General features: G+C 44.8%; 1 protein-coding gene across 1 annotated transcript in view; it reads left to right on the top strand.

The window, feature by feature from the left end:
* Positions 1-9,412, top strand: part of LOC131285724 (optomotor-blind protein) — a 125,312-nt gene extending 115,900 nt beyond the window's left edge. The window contains exons 7-8 of the mRNA XM_058314581.1: positions 8,084-8,313; positions 8,460-9,412. Coding sequence (XP_058170564.1) covers positions 8,084-8,313; positions 8,460-9,412 — 1,183 coding nt within the window. The remainder of the gene's footprint in view (positions 1-8,083; positions 8,314-8,459) is intronic.
* The last annotated feature ends 4,521 nt before the right edge of the window (positions 9,413-13,933 follow it).

Here is a 13,933-nt window from a genome sequence, read left to right as displayed (position 1 = left end):
TGTGTGTTTTTAGTGCAGTGCGCAATTAAAAAGCTTTTAGTAGCCCTATATTTACCCGATTACCGAGCTGATCTGCACCGAGCCAGAGTGAGGTTATGTTTGCCGACTTGTTCATATGCCGGGTTTTGCTTTAACCTCGTAATGCATTTCGTTCGATTGTGTCCTCATTTCTTTCCATCGAGCTTAATGACTTTAACGCACAAAAACGTTTTACTTTTCTGAAGTATGTAGCTGAAGCCTAATTAGACACAATATGGCATAATTTGATTGCGATACCGGCAGGGGAAAGCGAACAGCACGGAAGAAATGTTATTGAATGTTCTGCCGTTGGGTACATCTGCAGGGAATTGCCAATTGGGATCATCGTCCCTTATTCGACACTAATGACACTTCGAAACAGGTACATCACGCTGTTAAAACAACCGTGTTGACAACTTGGTACATCATTCGCCATGACGTCAAAGAAAAACATTTCATTGTGGCACGAAACATAAGAAAACAGCTCGTTTTACAATAGCTTTTTCTGTAGTTTCAATAAAACAACACTGGCTAGAAGCTGTTCATGGTTAAAAATAGATTATTGCTTAGGTCATCACAACAGTTTACAGTACAGTTTTTTTTCTTGAGTCACTTATTTACTTTATCGCGAAAAGGTCCGTTAATCGATTTGAAATTGCTTTCTTTCGAAAAACAAGCGATGAATATTTTTCTTCCACAAAACTCGTCCCTTGTCCATGCAACCGGAAACAAAAAAGACTATTTCTTTTCTGGTACTAAAATGATTTTCAACCCATGCATCGCTTGCTTCCTTCACCGTGCGGACACGTGCCACAGATGATGCTGCACATTTGTCCGCTCGCTTCCGCCGAACGAATGGTGAAGAAATTTGTCAATTACCCTGATAGTTTATCCAGCATCATCCCTTTTGCCCTTCGGAGCGAGTTTTCCCCCTGGTTGTCACACCGTGTGTCGCCTTTGTCGCTTCATCTCGGTTGCGAATCCCGTCGGTGCTTCGGTGTTTGGAGATGCGAGACAACGATACACCAAGTTTTCCATACAACGAAAGATTGGTGCGCTGCTGCCGGGATGCATTACGGCCACAATTGATAGCGGCACGTTTTTGGGTAGTAATTTTCTAAATGCCCAATTGAGTTGTTTTCCCTTTTTGCCGTCGCCGGAGCCCTTGTTGACATTCGGTGAGATTTATGGCCACGCCGTTTGCGCCCCCTTTCGCTACACGGAGAGCAGGAATGCGGCCTTCTAATGCTCGGGTGTGGAAACAAGAACTATTAAACAAGAGATGAACGACTAGCGGGTACTTCAGGCTGGTCAAGCAATTACGAAAGCGGTAATTTCGATGCAAAGGAAATTCTATTGAAAATGCATGCATAAGATGCTGCCTTTGGAGGGTTTGTATTAAAATGTTACAAGGACAAAAAAGGATATTTTTTGTGTTTGTAGCTTCTCAATACTTTTCACCCTTACATTCACCTAATTCACAACATTGATTGAAAAATGCACAACTAACAAACAAATATTAGATATCCTAAATAGCATTTTCGACGGTAAATGAAATCTTTAGAGAATAAAAACCAAAAACTAAACAAACAAAATAAATGGTCAAAATGAAAATTGCTAAAAAAGAAAAGTGGAGTAAAACTGACATTAATAAAAAAAAAACTATGTGAAAAAGTGCTCTATATTATTATAGATATTCTAAAAAGATTGATCGACGATGGATTAGATCTTTAGTTTGCGAAATCAAAAACTAAACAAACAAAATAAATGGTAAAAGTGATCATCAAAAAACTTGTGAAAAAGTGCACTAGCGAGAAAATGTTTATCATTTTCCTAGGAAGTATTCTGATTTAATATAACCACTCTGAATAACGCACATTTTCAAATTTATAGACTAATCAGGAGATGCTCCTTGACTTGTTCATGTCCTTTCAGATCAAATATTTCTCAAAAGTGTGTTTTTTTCGGAGGTTGGAAATGTTTCGTTTTAAAATATGCTGTTTATACATAAAAACGTAATATAAGTTTACTTTAATTTCTTCAACTACCAATAAGACAATTTTTAGCACTAAGTGAATTTTGTCTAATTTCAAAAGTGTTCACATTGTATTGGAACAATATTAAAATATACAATTACTGAAATGGGAATCATTTCAAACAGAAAATGCTGAAAAACTTTACCAACTTACTTGCCTTATCACGCACGAAGAAAACCAATTTCGTGGCACAGGGAAGGAAAAGCGTTGGATAAACCTTCTGGTAGAAAATCGCACCAACAGATCATTGAATTTTCATTACCTTTGGTGCAAAACAAAACAAAAAACGCCACCGAAAGAACACGCCAGACCAGGCGGGTGGAAAATCCAGCTGCTCGAACGTCAGCTGGAGCCCCGTTCGGACCATTATCTTAACTTTGGGGCGTACGAGTTTCGAGTATCGCAAATAGGGTAGGGTGTGTGTGTGTGTGGCGAGACACTGTTGGCGGGCAACTGCTATAAAATAAACCGAGCTCATGTAGTATGCAAATTGGTGGCAAATTAAACCACACCCAGTGTATAAGCTTTTTACACATCATCGTGATAACGAACGAACGAACGAACGAACGAACGGACGACAAGAGACGGTACGGTTCCCTCGAGTTCCCATCTCACCAGGGGGTTATCGAACGCTTCGTGGCATAAGGTAGGGCTCCCGGGTTTCCGGTGGAAACTGTGGTGCCGTGTGGCGGATGTGTTGGGTGGTTTGTGTTGACTTTTCGGATCGGCTAAGACCCGGGCGCCCGGGGAAGGTGGGTGAGTTTTCAGTAGTTCTCCGCAACAGCAACTGATTTATGTGCGCGGTTCGAAAGATTGGATCCTCCACGCTTCGACACGCTCCTCTCGAGTCCGCGCCGTGCATTATGCTGGTAATGGTGATGATTGGGAGTTTTCAGCATTTTCCTCCATCCTGGAACGTGGCCACTTTTTACGACACAACGTTCCCGGTATCGATATGGTGAAAATTTCGACCGTTCGTTTGTCGGTTCCATGTCGGTTCGGAGGCAACCTCGAATCAACCTCGATGAAGAGTGCGCTCCAATACATTTCCCAAACATCAAAATACACTCGGTGGCCAGCCCGATTCAGGTCCGACACTCTTACGGAGCGTCCTGAAAGCCAAACCGGAAAATCGCCAACGTTCGAGCGCTTGGTTTTTAGCGTTCCATCTTTTTGTTTTACCCGTTGGAAAACGAGAAGTTGTTAGTTGGAGGAAAAAAATTAAACAGGACATCCTAAACAATGGCCCCGAGTACGTTTGGGCGAAATGCTATAAATTCGCCAAACGGAGGTCGTCCAACGGTTTGGAACGTCCAGAACATTTACCAATTTCCATCGGAAGGGCGGCTTTAGTGGAGATGTGTTTTTTTCTCCTCGCCATTACTACGCCATGTTCATTCCAATGGCGGGGAGCACACGTGCGGTTTGGCAGCGGTTTTGCCGACAGACCGACCGGTTCCTTCCGGCCGGTGGGCGTTGGAAGCGTCGATTTGGTGGGTGTAAAATTTATACCCTGCTCTAATTCAATCTATTATCCATCGGGCGGACAGTTTTCCACTTGCCCGCGAGCGCCATCGATCACCCCGGGGCGGTTGGTTTGCTTTTATGGGACGGGGAAGAGCCTGCCGGGAGGAAGGGAAGCGCAAACAGTAGCATGCCCAAAGGAGAAAACCACGACCTCCACCGCCCCCATTAACCTCCGTTGTGTGTGTTTGTGGGGGATGTTTAATTTAGTGAGAAATCGGGCACCAACACCATCGGTCCGGTTCGGCTGGTCAAGTCATTGTACCATTGTACCGGCTGGGAGGTGCATTGGTAAACTTATTTGAATATGTTTGAATGCAATTTTAATTAAGGAAAACCTTCGGCCATTTGTTATGAATGTGAGGACATGCTTACTTACAGCAGATTTTACCCTCAAATTCTCTTCCTCGGCACAGCTTTCCTAAGTTTGACTTGTTTGCAGTTCTACTTGTTTGGTTTTGATTGTTTAGTTATTTCAACAAATCATAGCGAGAATTAAAAACAAAATTACTTAGAACTAAATTTTAAGCTTTGCAAACATCGTCGTTTCCAGCATTCGCAAGGTACTTCAGATGACATAAAACTCTTGGTTTGTAGTCATGCATAAAACATTGTCGAAATGCATCTCTAACCCCTTTTTTTGTTTGGAAGTAGTTAAAATCAACTTGTTGAGAATTTTCACCATTTGCTACAACATTACTAAAATATGGATTGCCAGGCTCTCGTTACGTACTCTTTCATTTTTTGAATGTGACATACAGCACTTTGAAAGTGTAGATAAATTTCTTTTATCCCATAAGGAGCGTGAGCGTTTTGTGCAAATTTACTATTTAATTTATTATAAAGTTTGACGTACACAAAAAGACATAAATAAACAGGTGCAAGTCAGATGAAACATTCTTTCTTAATGTAGAAGAGAATTTGCTCGATAAGATTTATGAAAACAAATTATTACAAATGATTTTTTTCACAAAAATTATATAAAATATCGTATAAAATATGCCAAAAATAACCTAATTGTACACGCAGGGCATAGTTATGTGTTTGTTACCAGGGTTTGTTTTCCTTTCTTCCTTCGCAATCGCTGTTCTTTCCCATTTGAATGCAAAAAAATGTTCTACTGTTTGTTTATGTCACCGTAATTGATATTCTATTTAATATGGTGGAAATTGAAGCATACAAAACAAACTTTAGAACTTTCTTTACATATTGTGTTGAGGTTACAATTGCGAAGTAATAAGCTTAGTTGTTGCAAAAGAAAGCAAACTTTCAGCATATAAAATCTTTTGTAATTTCTATATACATTTCTTCTATTTGTATATACTTTATTCATGTAAGGATAATTTTTTTAGAAAAACTTACACTACTACTTTCATTTGGTCTGTTCCTAAACAATCCTTTTGAAGGTTTCCCATAACCGATCGGCGACCGTCCTTACGTGACACACGAGTTCCAACCGAAAAGGGTTCATAAAACCAATAAAACGCAATCCGTCAGCCATTACGTGAAGTGTTGATCTAACCAAACCGTCACCAACGCGAAGGGGAGGGCGAACACTCCGAAGCAAAAATATGACTTCCTCCAATGGAAATCGCTAGCCACCAAACCCCCCTCACTGCGCGCCATATACGCAACGATATCAAACGAAAGGTGATCCTAAACAAGTTTGATTGCGGTGCCGCACCTTTCGTGCGAAGAACCGTTTTACCTCCCAAAGCGCGGGGAGTGGGGTGTCTTAACCCTTTCGGTGATGGGGGGACTTCATTCGCTCACGCACGAATGCGTGTGATTTGTGCTATTTTACGACAGTGAGCTCATAAATCGATGCCACCACGCGCTCGCATGCAGTTCCACTATCCTTTATTTTTTGGTCTTTTTCCTTTTTATCCATAAACGCACACAAAACTTTGCAAGAACGGCACTCAGCGGCGTTGTCCTGGGAAAAGGGTTGAAGGTGAATTATGATAGCAGTTAACAGTTTGTTGCGTGGTGGTTCCATTTCAACCCGGTTGATGATTGTTTGACGTCTATTACCCCCTTTTTACCCCCCGAAACAATCATTCATTTTTTCCATCCTCTCAAAAAATATATTTTTTTCCAATGTTTTCCCCAACAAAGGGTTAAAGTGGGGCGGCCCGGCGTTAACCCCAGCGGTCCCCAAAAATAAACCCTTTCACCACCGGTCGCCGTAGATAAAAACCGCGTCACGCACGTTTATCGAGTGCGTGCCAGTTTGATGGTGTGATTATTTATTCATTGCTCCACGAGCGATCATCATCAAAAAGCGGGCCAACAAGAAGTAAAAAAAGGAATCCAATCCGCGTGAGGTTAGTGGCAGAATATGCAAACGCGTCATCGTTTGGTCTGTGTGTGCGTGGAAAATCGCTAACAGTCGCACTGCGTTCCGGCGCCGCCTAGAGAAGATTTACGACCTCGACTAGCGCCGGAGAAGCGTTCTGCCAAAAAAACAGGGCACACAAAGTAAAGTGTAGAAAAGAAAACCAAACACCGCCGCAACGAGTCCCGGAGGTCCCCGAGAGTGACTCTATAGGCTTTTATGGCGAGGACCGCTCAAAAGGACGACTCGCTTCCCATCAAGCGAGGTGATGAAAGAGACACCAGGGCCGGCCTAAATCGGAGCCCCCGAAAAAGCGACGCTGGCAAATTGATTCGAGCTTCCGGTCGCGTGACGTGGCTATTCGTCTTTGTCGATGCCTTTCCGCGACGGCGAGGGACTTTTTGCTCCGACTCCTGTGCAGCTTCCGGTTGCCGTGGAGCATGAAAGTATTCCCACCGTATCATCCCACCCGGATGTCGGAAGTGAAAGGCGGACACAAAAAGCATGCAGATTCCAACCAATGATTTGCGCTTCGCCACGAGTGCGTCGACGATGAACTTCTCTCATATCGCCACTTTTCCAGAGTGTCATCCTGTGTCCTCGGCAAGGATCGCCAGCGGTTTCTTTTGGGAAATTCACGCACGCGGGAAGAAAAAACAGCCAACGACGCAATGCCCGCTAACACCGAACCGATTATACGGCAACACCGCACGGGGTCCTATGACGCCTCATGACGCATCAGATTCGCACATCGCGGCACGGGTTGTGGTTCCCTTGAGGCGTTTGAAATATTCAAATAGACGTTGGTGGTTTTCGCATTTTTTTTTCTTCCCCTACAACACCGCTTTTCCCCGGGAGGAAACCGAACGGGGTGCATGCTGGGATGACGATTCAGGCAGCCTCATTGTCATCGCCGCAATTGGGTCGGACAAATTGTCCGCACCCTTGCACGGTTTGCTGCGGAGCTGACGTGAAGTGTTTGGGATCTGCCCGAGGCGCAGTATGAAGTGGTTTTCAATTAGCGGGTTAGCTGGGTTGTTGTGTCGGAAGAAGAAACACAACTAGCTCCGCGCGAAGAAAATGAACGCGAGGAACCGGAAACGGTCGATTTGAATGGCGATAGACGCGTGACTGCACAGAATATGTTAGTCTCAATGTAGAAAGGATAGGAATGAATATTATCATTCTGGAGTTTAGAAAATCAATTACTTTATCGAGTACTAACCCAACACAGCAAAAGAAAACGACTTGTTTTACGATGACGATTTACGTATCTTTAAGTTTATGGATACGGAATTTCCAAGGGACCTTATCGTGACATAGTTGTGTATTGCTGTATGAAAATTAGGAACTGAAATTATCATGCTTCATACCTTCTGGTATAGTATTAATGTTGACAATATTGATGACAAGTGTCTAAAAGTTCTCGGAATGGAATCAAATGTATCAAGTTTGGTATGAGTCAATTCTACTGAATTTTTGAAGAAGAAGTAATCAGAAAATGAGAGTTATAGCTGATAAATCTGTAGGCTCATGTGTATCTAATGAATCTTTCACCCAAGACACATACGAATTAATCGATGAATCTTTGATTTTTAAGGAATTTTCAAAACTTTCATTAAGCCTAACGCCTCGGTCATACATCTTCACGACACTTTGGTGTACATAGATCTTGGGAAAATATTTGAGCTTCATTATTTTTGTATTAGAGGATTCATGAATCTCTGGAATTTGGAATCTCCAAACCGATACAAAGAGTGAGTCATGGTTCTGAATCTGTATTACTCAGCTCTAGAGAAAACTGAAAGGGACTCAAATCATCTGAATTGAATACCATGTGGAATTCAATTCTCCAAAGCAAAAACCCAATTCGTCAAATAAGCGTCAGAGAAGATTGAAGTGCAAAGTACGAACATCATTCAAACATTTTGTATTTCCAGTAAGAACAATTGAACACGAATCGAGCTCCTGATAAATCAAATCCAGTCAGAATTGAATCCATCAAATGGGATTCAATCCAATTCCGCATCCCCAGCATTAGATCACTAAATCTGGAGATCGTTGTACTAAACGAACTCAGCGCTTGCAAGAACCTCACGTCGGCCTAACTAAATGATCTGGTAGTGAAACACATTCTAATCGCCGAACCCCACCCTAACCTAACCAGTACGGGTTTCAGTTGTTCTGCTTTCAGGCAGTCGCTGATGGGGCAGCGGAGCGGCGACGGCGACAAGCTGAGCCCGAGCTCCGTCAGCTCCTCGCGAGGTCCAGCTGGCTTGGACCATCGAACCAATAGCATATCAGCGCTGGACGACGACGACAAACTGCTGGACGTGGTCGGACCGCCGCAGAGCCCGCTGCTCTCGCTCAGCCAGCAGATGCATCACCATGCGTCAGGTTAGTATTTAGGTGACTCTGAGGAGTTGAAGAGCCGATTCGGATATAGCAGGACTCCGTGAGTTCCTGAAGTGCTTTGGTAACCGATGAATTAATGTATCTCTGTGTATCTTTGGCTTTGCTTTATGATCCTTTCCCGAATCTAGGATGGTTTAACTTTGAGGATGTGCAGCGCGCGGAGGAGGCGATGCGGAGGAGACTGCAGTCGGACGAGAACGAGCGGGACGGCAGCGACTCGAACTGCTCGGACAGCGTGTCCGGAAGCACAGGTGCCTTTCGTCCGACCTCGGGCAGCCCGAAGGAGTCGTCCAGCAGCGCCGGCACGTCCTACCCGTCGCCGAACATCTCCGTCGGCCCGCCGATCCACCCGCCCCCGCACCTCCTGCCCTACCTGTACCCGCACGGCCTCTACCCGCCGCCGCATCTGTCCCTGCTGCACAATCCGGCCGCCGCGGCCGCCATGAACCCGGGCCTGCTGTTCAACGCGCAGCTTGCCCTGGCCGCCCAGCATCCAGCCTTCTTCGGCCACTACTCGGGCCACTCGCCCACCTCACCCCTGCACGGCCTCAAGGGCCACCGCTTCTCGCCCTATAGCCTGCCGTCGGGGCTCGGGTCGGCCTTCGACGCCGTGACGCCCGGTTCCAACTCGGCCGGCGCTCGCAGCCTCAGCAGCAGTCCTCACCCGCGGGCCGCCTCCAACTCACCCCCGACACGACCCATCTCCGTGTCACCGACCCCCACCCAGCATCCGACCTCACCGACGACGGCCGACGCCAGCGCCGCCCATCCCGCCAGCATACCCAACGCGTCCTCCAACAACGCCAGCATAGTCGTGCCCCAGCAGCCCCCTCTGCCGCCCGGTCCACCGCTCATCGGACCGCCACCTCCGCAGCCACCTCCACCCCAATCACAACCCCAGCTAGTAGCGCCACCACCGCCACCTCCGCCATCCTCCGCCAACTCACCGTCGGAGCTGAAGAGCATCGAGAAGATGGTGAACGGGCTCGAGGTGAAGCACAACATCAACGGTGGCACGGCGACGGTGGTCGACAGCAACGGTGGCCCACCGAAGGGAGCCCATCACGGCCACGACCAGTGACGTCTGGTGAACGGCGAATTCCACCCATCCCACGGGGCGGGCCTGATCTACCAGAGCCCGACGGCGACGGCGGCGGCGGAAGCGGGCGACCCGGGAACGGCGGGCCACATCGACCGGGGCATGTGACAGCTCGCCATCGGTCCGGGCGACACCGGCATCCACTACGCCATGTCGTAGGGCCTCACCGTCCTCCAGAGATCGGCTGATAGACCAGCAGCTTCGCGATACCGGTTAGCATTTGTTTTTATTTCTGATTGTTTCCGATTCTTCTGAGGTAGAACTATTAGTATCTCTTCAAACTCTACTTCCCCTCGGTGTAAGCACTGCCTTCTGAAACGAGGAACCCCCAAAACGGCTAAAGTCCTCATCCAAACAGGGAACCTCCAGCTAGGATTTGGGCTACGTCGGCGTCGTGGCGCGTAACAACTTACCAAAGATCGAATAACACTGCTAGTAGGAAGATAGACGACCACTCTATAGCACCCAGCGCTTTTTTAAAAACCCCTCTCTTCGGAAGGCATTCCGGTAGTAATTGGTGCGGAATGGAATTGAGTGTCCCGTTGCGGAGAAGTTCCTTTCGTCCACTCCTTACTTGTTTGATCCACCCCCAAAAAGTGGATTCTAATGTTACTCCCCAAGGCATACCACTACAAACCAATACAAATCAACACACACACACGTACTAACACAACAATAATGCACAACGTGCGTACGCGTTCAATTGAATAGATTTTTAAGCGAAAGGCAGGCAAGAAAAACAGAGGAACTACAAACATAAACTAAGATACTTATAGCTAAAAACTCACGCGGCAGCCACTGCACCACCTTCTGAAGGGACAGCTACTAAACAGAACACACACTCACACACATACAACTACAAATGTTTGAAGCGAAAGAGTTATACTAAAGCACAGTGCTTTGAGTAGGCTCCTAGGGGATCGGTGCAGCCACGAACTAACTACTATAAACCCTAGGCGAACGTAGTAAGTAGGCGAGCGCCTTTTGGATCGCAGTAACCTCGTGTGTGGTTGCTACGATGGAACTTTGCAAAAGGCGTGCAAAAACTGGCGACGGAAAGGAAATAGGCGCGATCTTCACGGGGTTAACGTAATGTGGAGAAACAATTATGTAAATGTTGTACATAGTTATATATAAACATACCTCACACGAACAGACACACCCACGGTTTAGCTTATTTTAACTGGAAGTCATCCGTTGCGGCACGCACGCAGCTGCGACATCATCACATTACTAGCGCACCCAGGTCGAGGAGAAGATGCAAGGAAATCTAGGGAAAACGTAGGAAAAAGTTAAGGCATGGATAAGAGAGAGTTAAAAGAAAAAGGAGTAAAAAAGCGAGAGCGCAAGTATACTATCGGAAACTTCCCAAAAGAAATAAAAAAAAAGAAAACACTCGACAAAAAAATCCCAACACAAACACACACAACTATATCTTAGCGGTCGTTTTCCGTCGGAAGGTTAAGAAAGTATATGAAACGAAAAGATTCCTTATTTAGCTTGAAAGTAATTTTAGGAAAGCGGCTAGGACTAATGTCCGGCGAAAGTTAAACGATTATCTAAATAAACCAACAAGAACTCGAAGCTCGAGGAGAAGATTGTTTAAGGGATTCGTTGGATGAAAATAAAAGAAAATGTAAACTTGCCTCATGAAACGAATACAAAAAAGGATGTCCACGAGCACTTAACACGTTTGGTTGATTTACTTTTGGACTAGAATGTGACCAGGGAAGCAGCAACCACCTTGGCGTGCCCGAGCCGCCCGACCGACCAGGACATCCAGGGCACTCAAAGTGTCATCGTCCGACAAAAACCGAACCCAGTGAACCTATGTTGTTATATTTTTGTACAACCGAATCGAAAGGGAGTGACACTATTTTTTAATTTATGCTACTTGCTCGAGGAGAAAATAAAGGATGACAATGTGAGCGCTGAAACGATCCGACATTTATTTATTGACCTTTGGTTTGGACAGCCGGTTTTTGTTTACAAATTCAAACAGATCCTCGCCCGACCGGAACCAACCAGTAGACTAACAGAAAAATGAGAAAATAAATAAAGATTGATGGTTTGCAAATTGAAAAATAAGAATGTCACCAACTGGATCCACCTGGTGGAGCCATATTCTTGTTTTGTTTTTATGTAAACTATCCTGATGTAGAGGATACGACCAGTAAAACAAATAACCGATCGGTTGCACACCTTGGCAGACGTTTTTCACGCCTTACCAAGGATCTGTTTGGCGCACCTAAAGGGATTGCTTCCAGCATTTATAACGTTCTCCAGATTATGTAGGACAGAACATTGGCTGAAAATTGTGATAATTTGTTTAGCTATTACATCCCGCTCGCTTCAGGAGCCAACTCGTTAGGCTTCTCATTTCCGCCATGACTTCTCACTACTATTATCTTATCATTTTGCCCGCGCACAAACTGGTTCTGTTTTCTTATGTTTTCGTTTGTTTCACATGGTTTTTTTTAAACAATAATTGTAATAAAAACATTGGTTCCTACCGAGCTGGACGGCCCACGGGAGAATCTGCTAGGGGAAGGTGACGAGGTGCGAGGTTGTTGTAAATACACCACCCGACATTGGGGAAGACATTGGGGGAAGCAAATCTTAGTTGTACTTTAAGTTTAAATGACGCAATAATACTGCTACGACCTAGGAAGGAACTCGCGTCGGCAAATCGTGAGCCAACACGGTAACATGTAAACAAAAACTTGCAAAAGTGGTCACAAGCTAAAGAAAAACAGAAAAAAACATGTTTCGTTTTTGTTACGAGAGGCATTTAGTGAATTTCTTGACTTGCGCTAGGACCTTATCTAATCGGCCCAGGGAAGGCAAACAAAAAAATAACAAAACACACGAACACACAGCAAAACACAGTAATGGAGCAATGAAGCCGATGAAAACAACCCACGAACATCAAGTTGTAAGCAAAACAAGAAAGGAAAAAAGAGAGAAAGGATGTATGAAGGTGTAAAGGAGTAAACAAACAAAACAAAAAACAAAACCACTAGACTATTTTTGTAAGTCGTAAAAGAGCAATAATTGACAAACGGTAAAATATAAAGAAACGGCAAACGCAAGACACAAAAAAAACACAAAACTATTTTAAGAAATAAAAACTAAAATTATTACGAATAGAAAAATGAAGCACTTGAAATTGGGTTTTACTAAGGGGTTTGGCTAAAAAAACCATCCGAACAAAAACACTCGAAATGCTGTATAACATAAACATGGTTTGTATCGAATAAGTTGGTAAATGTTTACATCGATTGCAAACACGAAGCATGAGTTACTCGTGCCATATTCTCGCTTAACACAATGGGAAATATTGCTTCCGACACTACTCATAATAAATTTCAGTTTGAATAATGTATTCGTTGAACTCGGCTGGCTTTCTTGACGGGTTTCTCAAAGAACTTATTCGCCAGGCGTACCATCTCGCATCGACGACGCACCTTTTTCGCTTGACAAACAGTGTTGACAAGTGGCAATCAGCGTATATTGCACAAACGTGCAGCACAATAAATCACACACGAACGGCTACTCGCGTTCCTTGCGACCCCACGCCTTCACCCTTCCCGCCGACCTTAAACGACGGGTCGCGATCAGAAGGAGGTGAACCAAACTCACCCACCGATGGCAGCAAGCAACGCCACCTTGCACAGGGCACCACCTCGCACAACACAGCAGTATGCAGATCGGAGCCAAACGATAAACGTCGTCAACTATTTCCTGCAAATCTATCCCCCCACCCGCTTCGCCTCACCCATTACCGCATGCCCGGAGGCACGCGGCGACCGTACGATCATCAACATTCACATCAACATCGGGCAAACATCATGATCGCTTTGGCCTATTACTTACCTCCGCACCGCCACCTCCCTACCTTACCCGTCCGCCTGATGGCTCATTTGCGTTGCTCGTTAGCGGTCGCCATATTCGATTTGTGGGTGAGTTATTATTTTCTCTCCGTGCCACACAACCGCCTCTTAACATAATGGCTCTACTAGAGGGGCGAGGGGATGGGGGACTTTGGTGTCGCAAAAATGCGCCCGGAATGCTACCACACAAGAAATGGCGAACCAGGAGGATATACATACATATCGATAATGCGCAACGAACGATTTCAGGAACACAAAGTTAAGTTAACCTTTTCGCCCGCCCGAAGTGGTTAAGAGCGTGGGTAGATAAATGGTAAAGAAATTAAATTGAATCTACGACACCAAAGTTAATTACGGATAAAATATACTTATAAACATCAGATGTCGTAAATTATTCGTAGCAGATTTGCTTTTCATTTGTTTGTAGCAGTTGTATAATTAAATTTAAAAGTGTCTTTAGCTCACGAGAAATCCAAACACAAAAATATAGCTATTTTTTATATTTTATAGATAAGAAACATTTACAGACCAAATCGATCGAAATGTATGATGAACTACCGAAGTTTATTGTTAATTAAAGAAACTAAAATTAGCTGTCGTGTAATGAAAT

The sequence above is a fragment of the Anopheles ziemanni genome, chromosome 3, assembly GCF_943734765.1.
Source record: "Anopheles ziemanni chromosome 3, idAnoZiCoDA_A2_x.2, whole genome shotgun sequence".
In the NCBI taxonomy this organism is placed as follows: domain Eukaryota; kingdom Metazoa; phylum Arthropoda; class Insecta; order Diptera; family Culicidae; genus Anopheles; species Anopheles ziemanni.
Note: the sequence above shows the minus strand (reverse complement) of the source record. Positions and strands in the feature narration are given on the sequence as shown.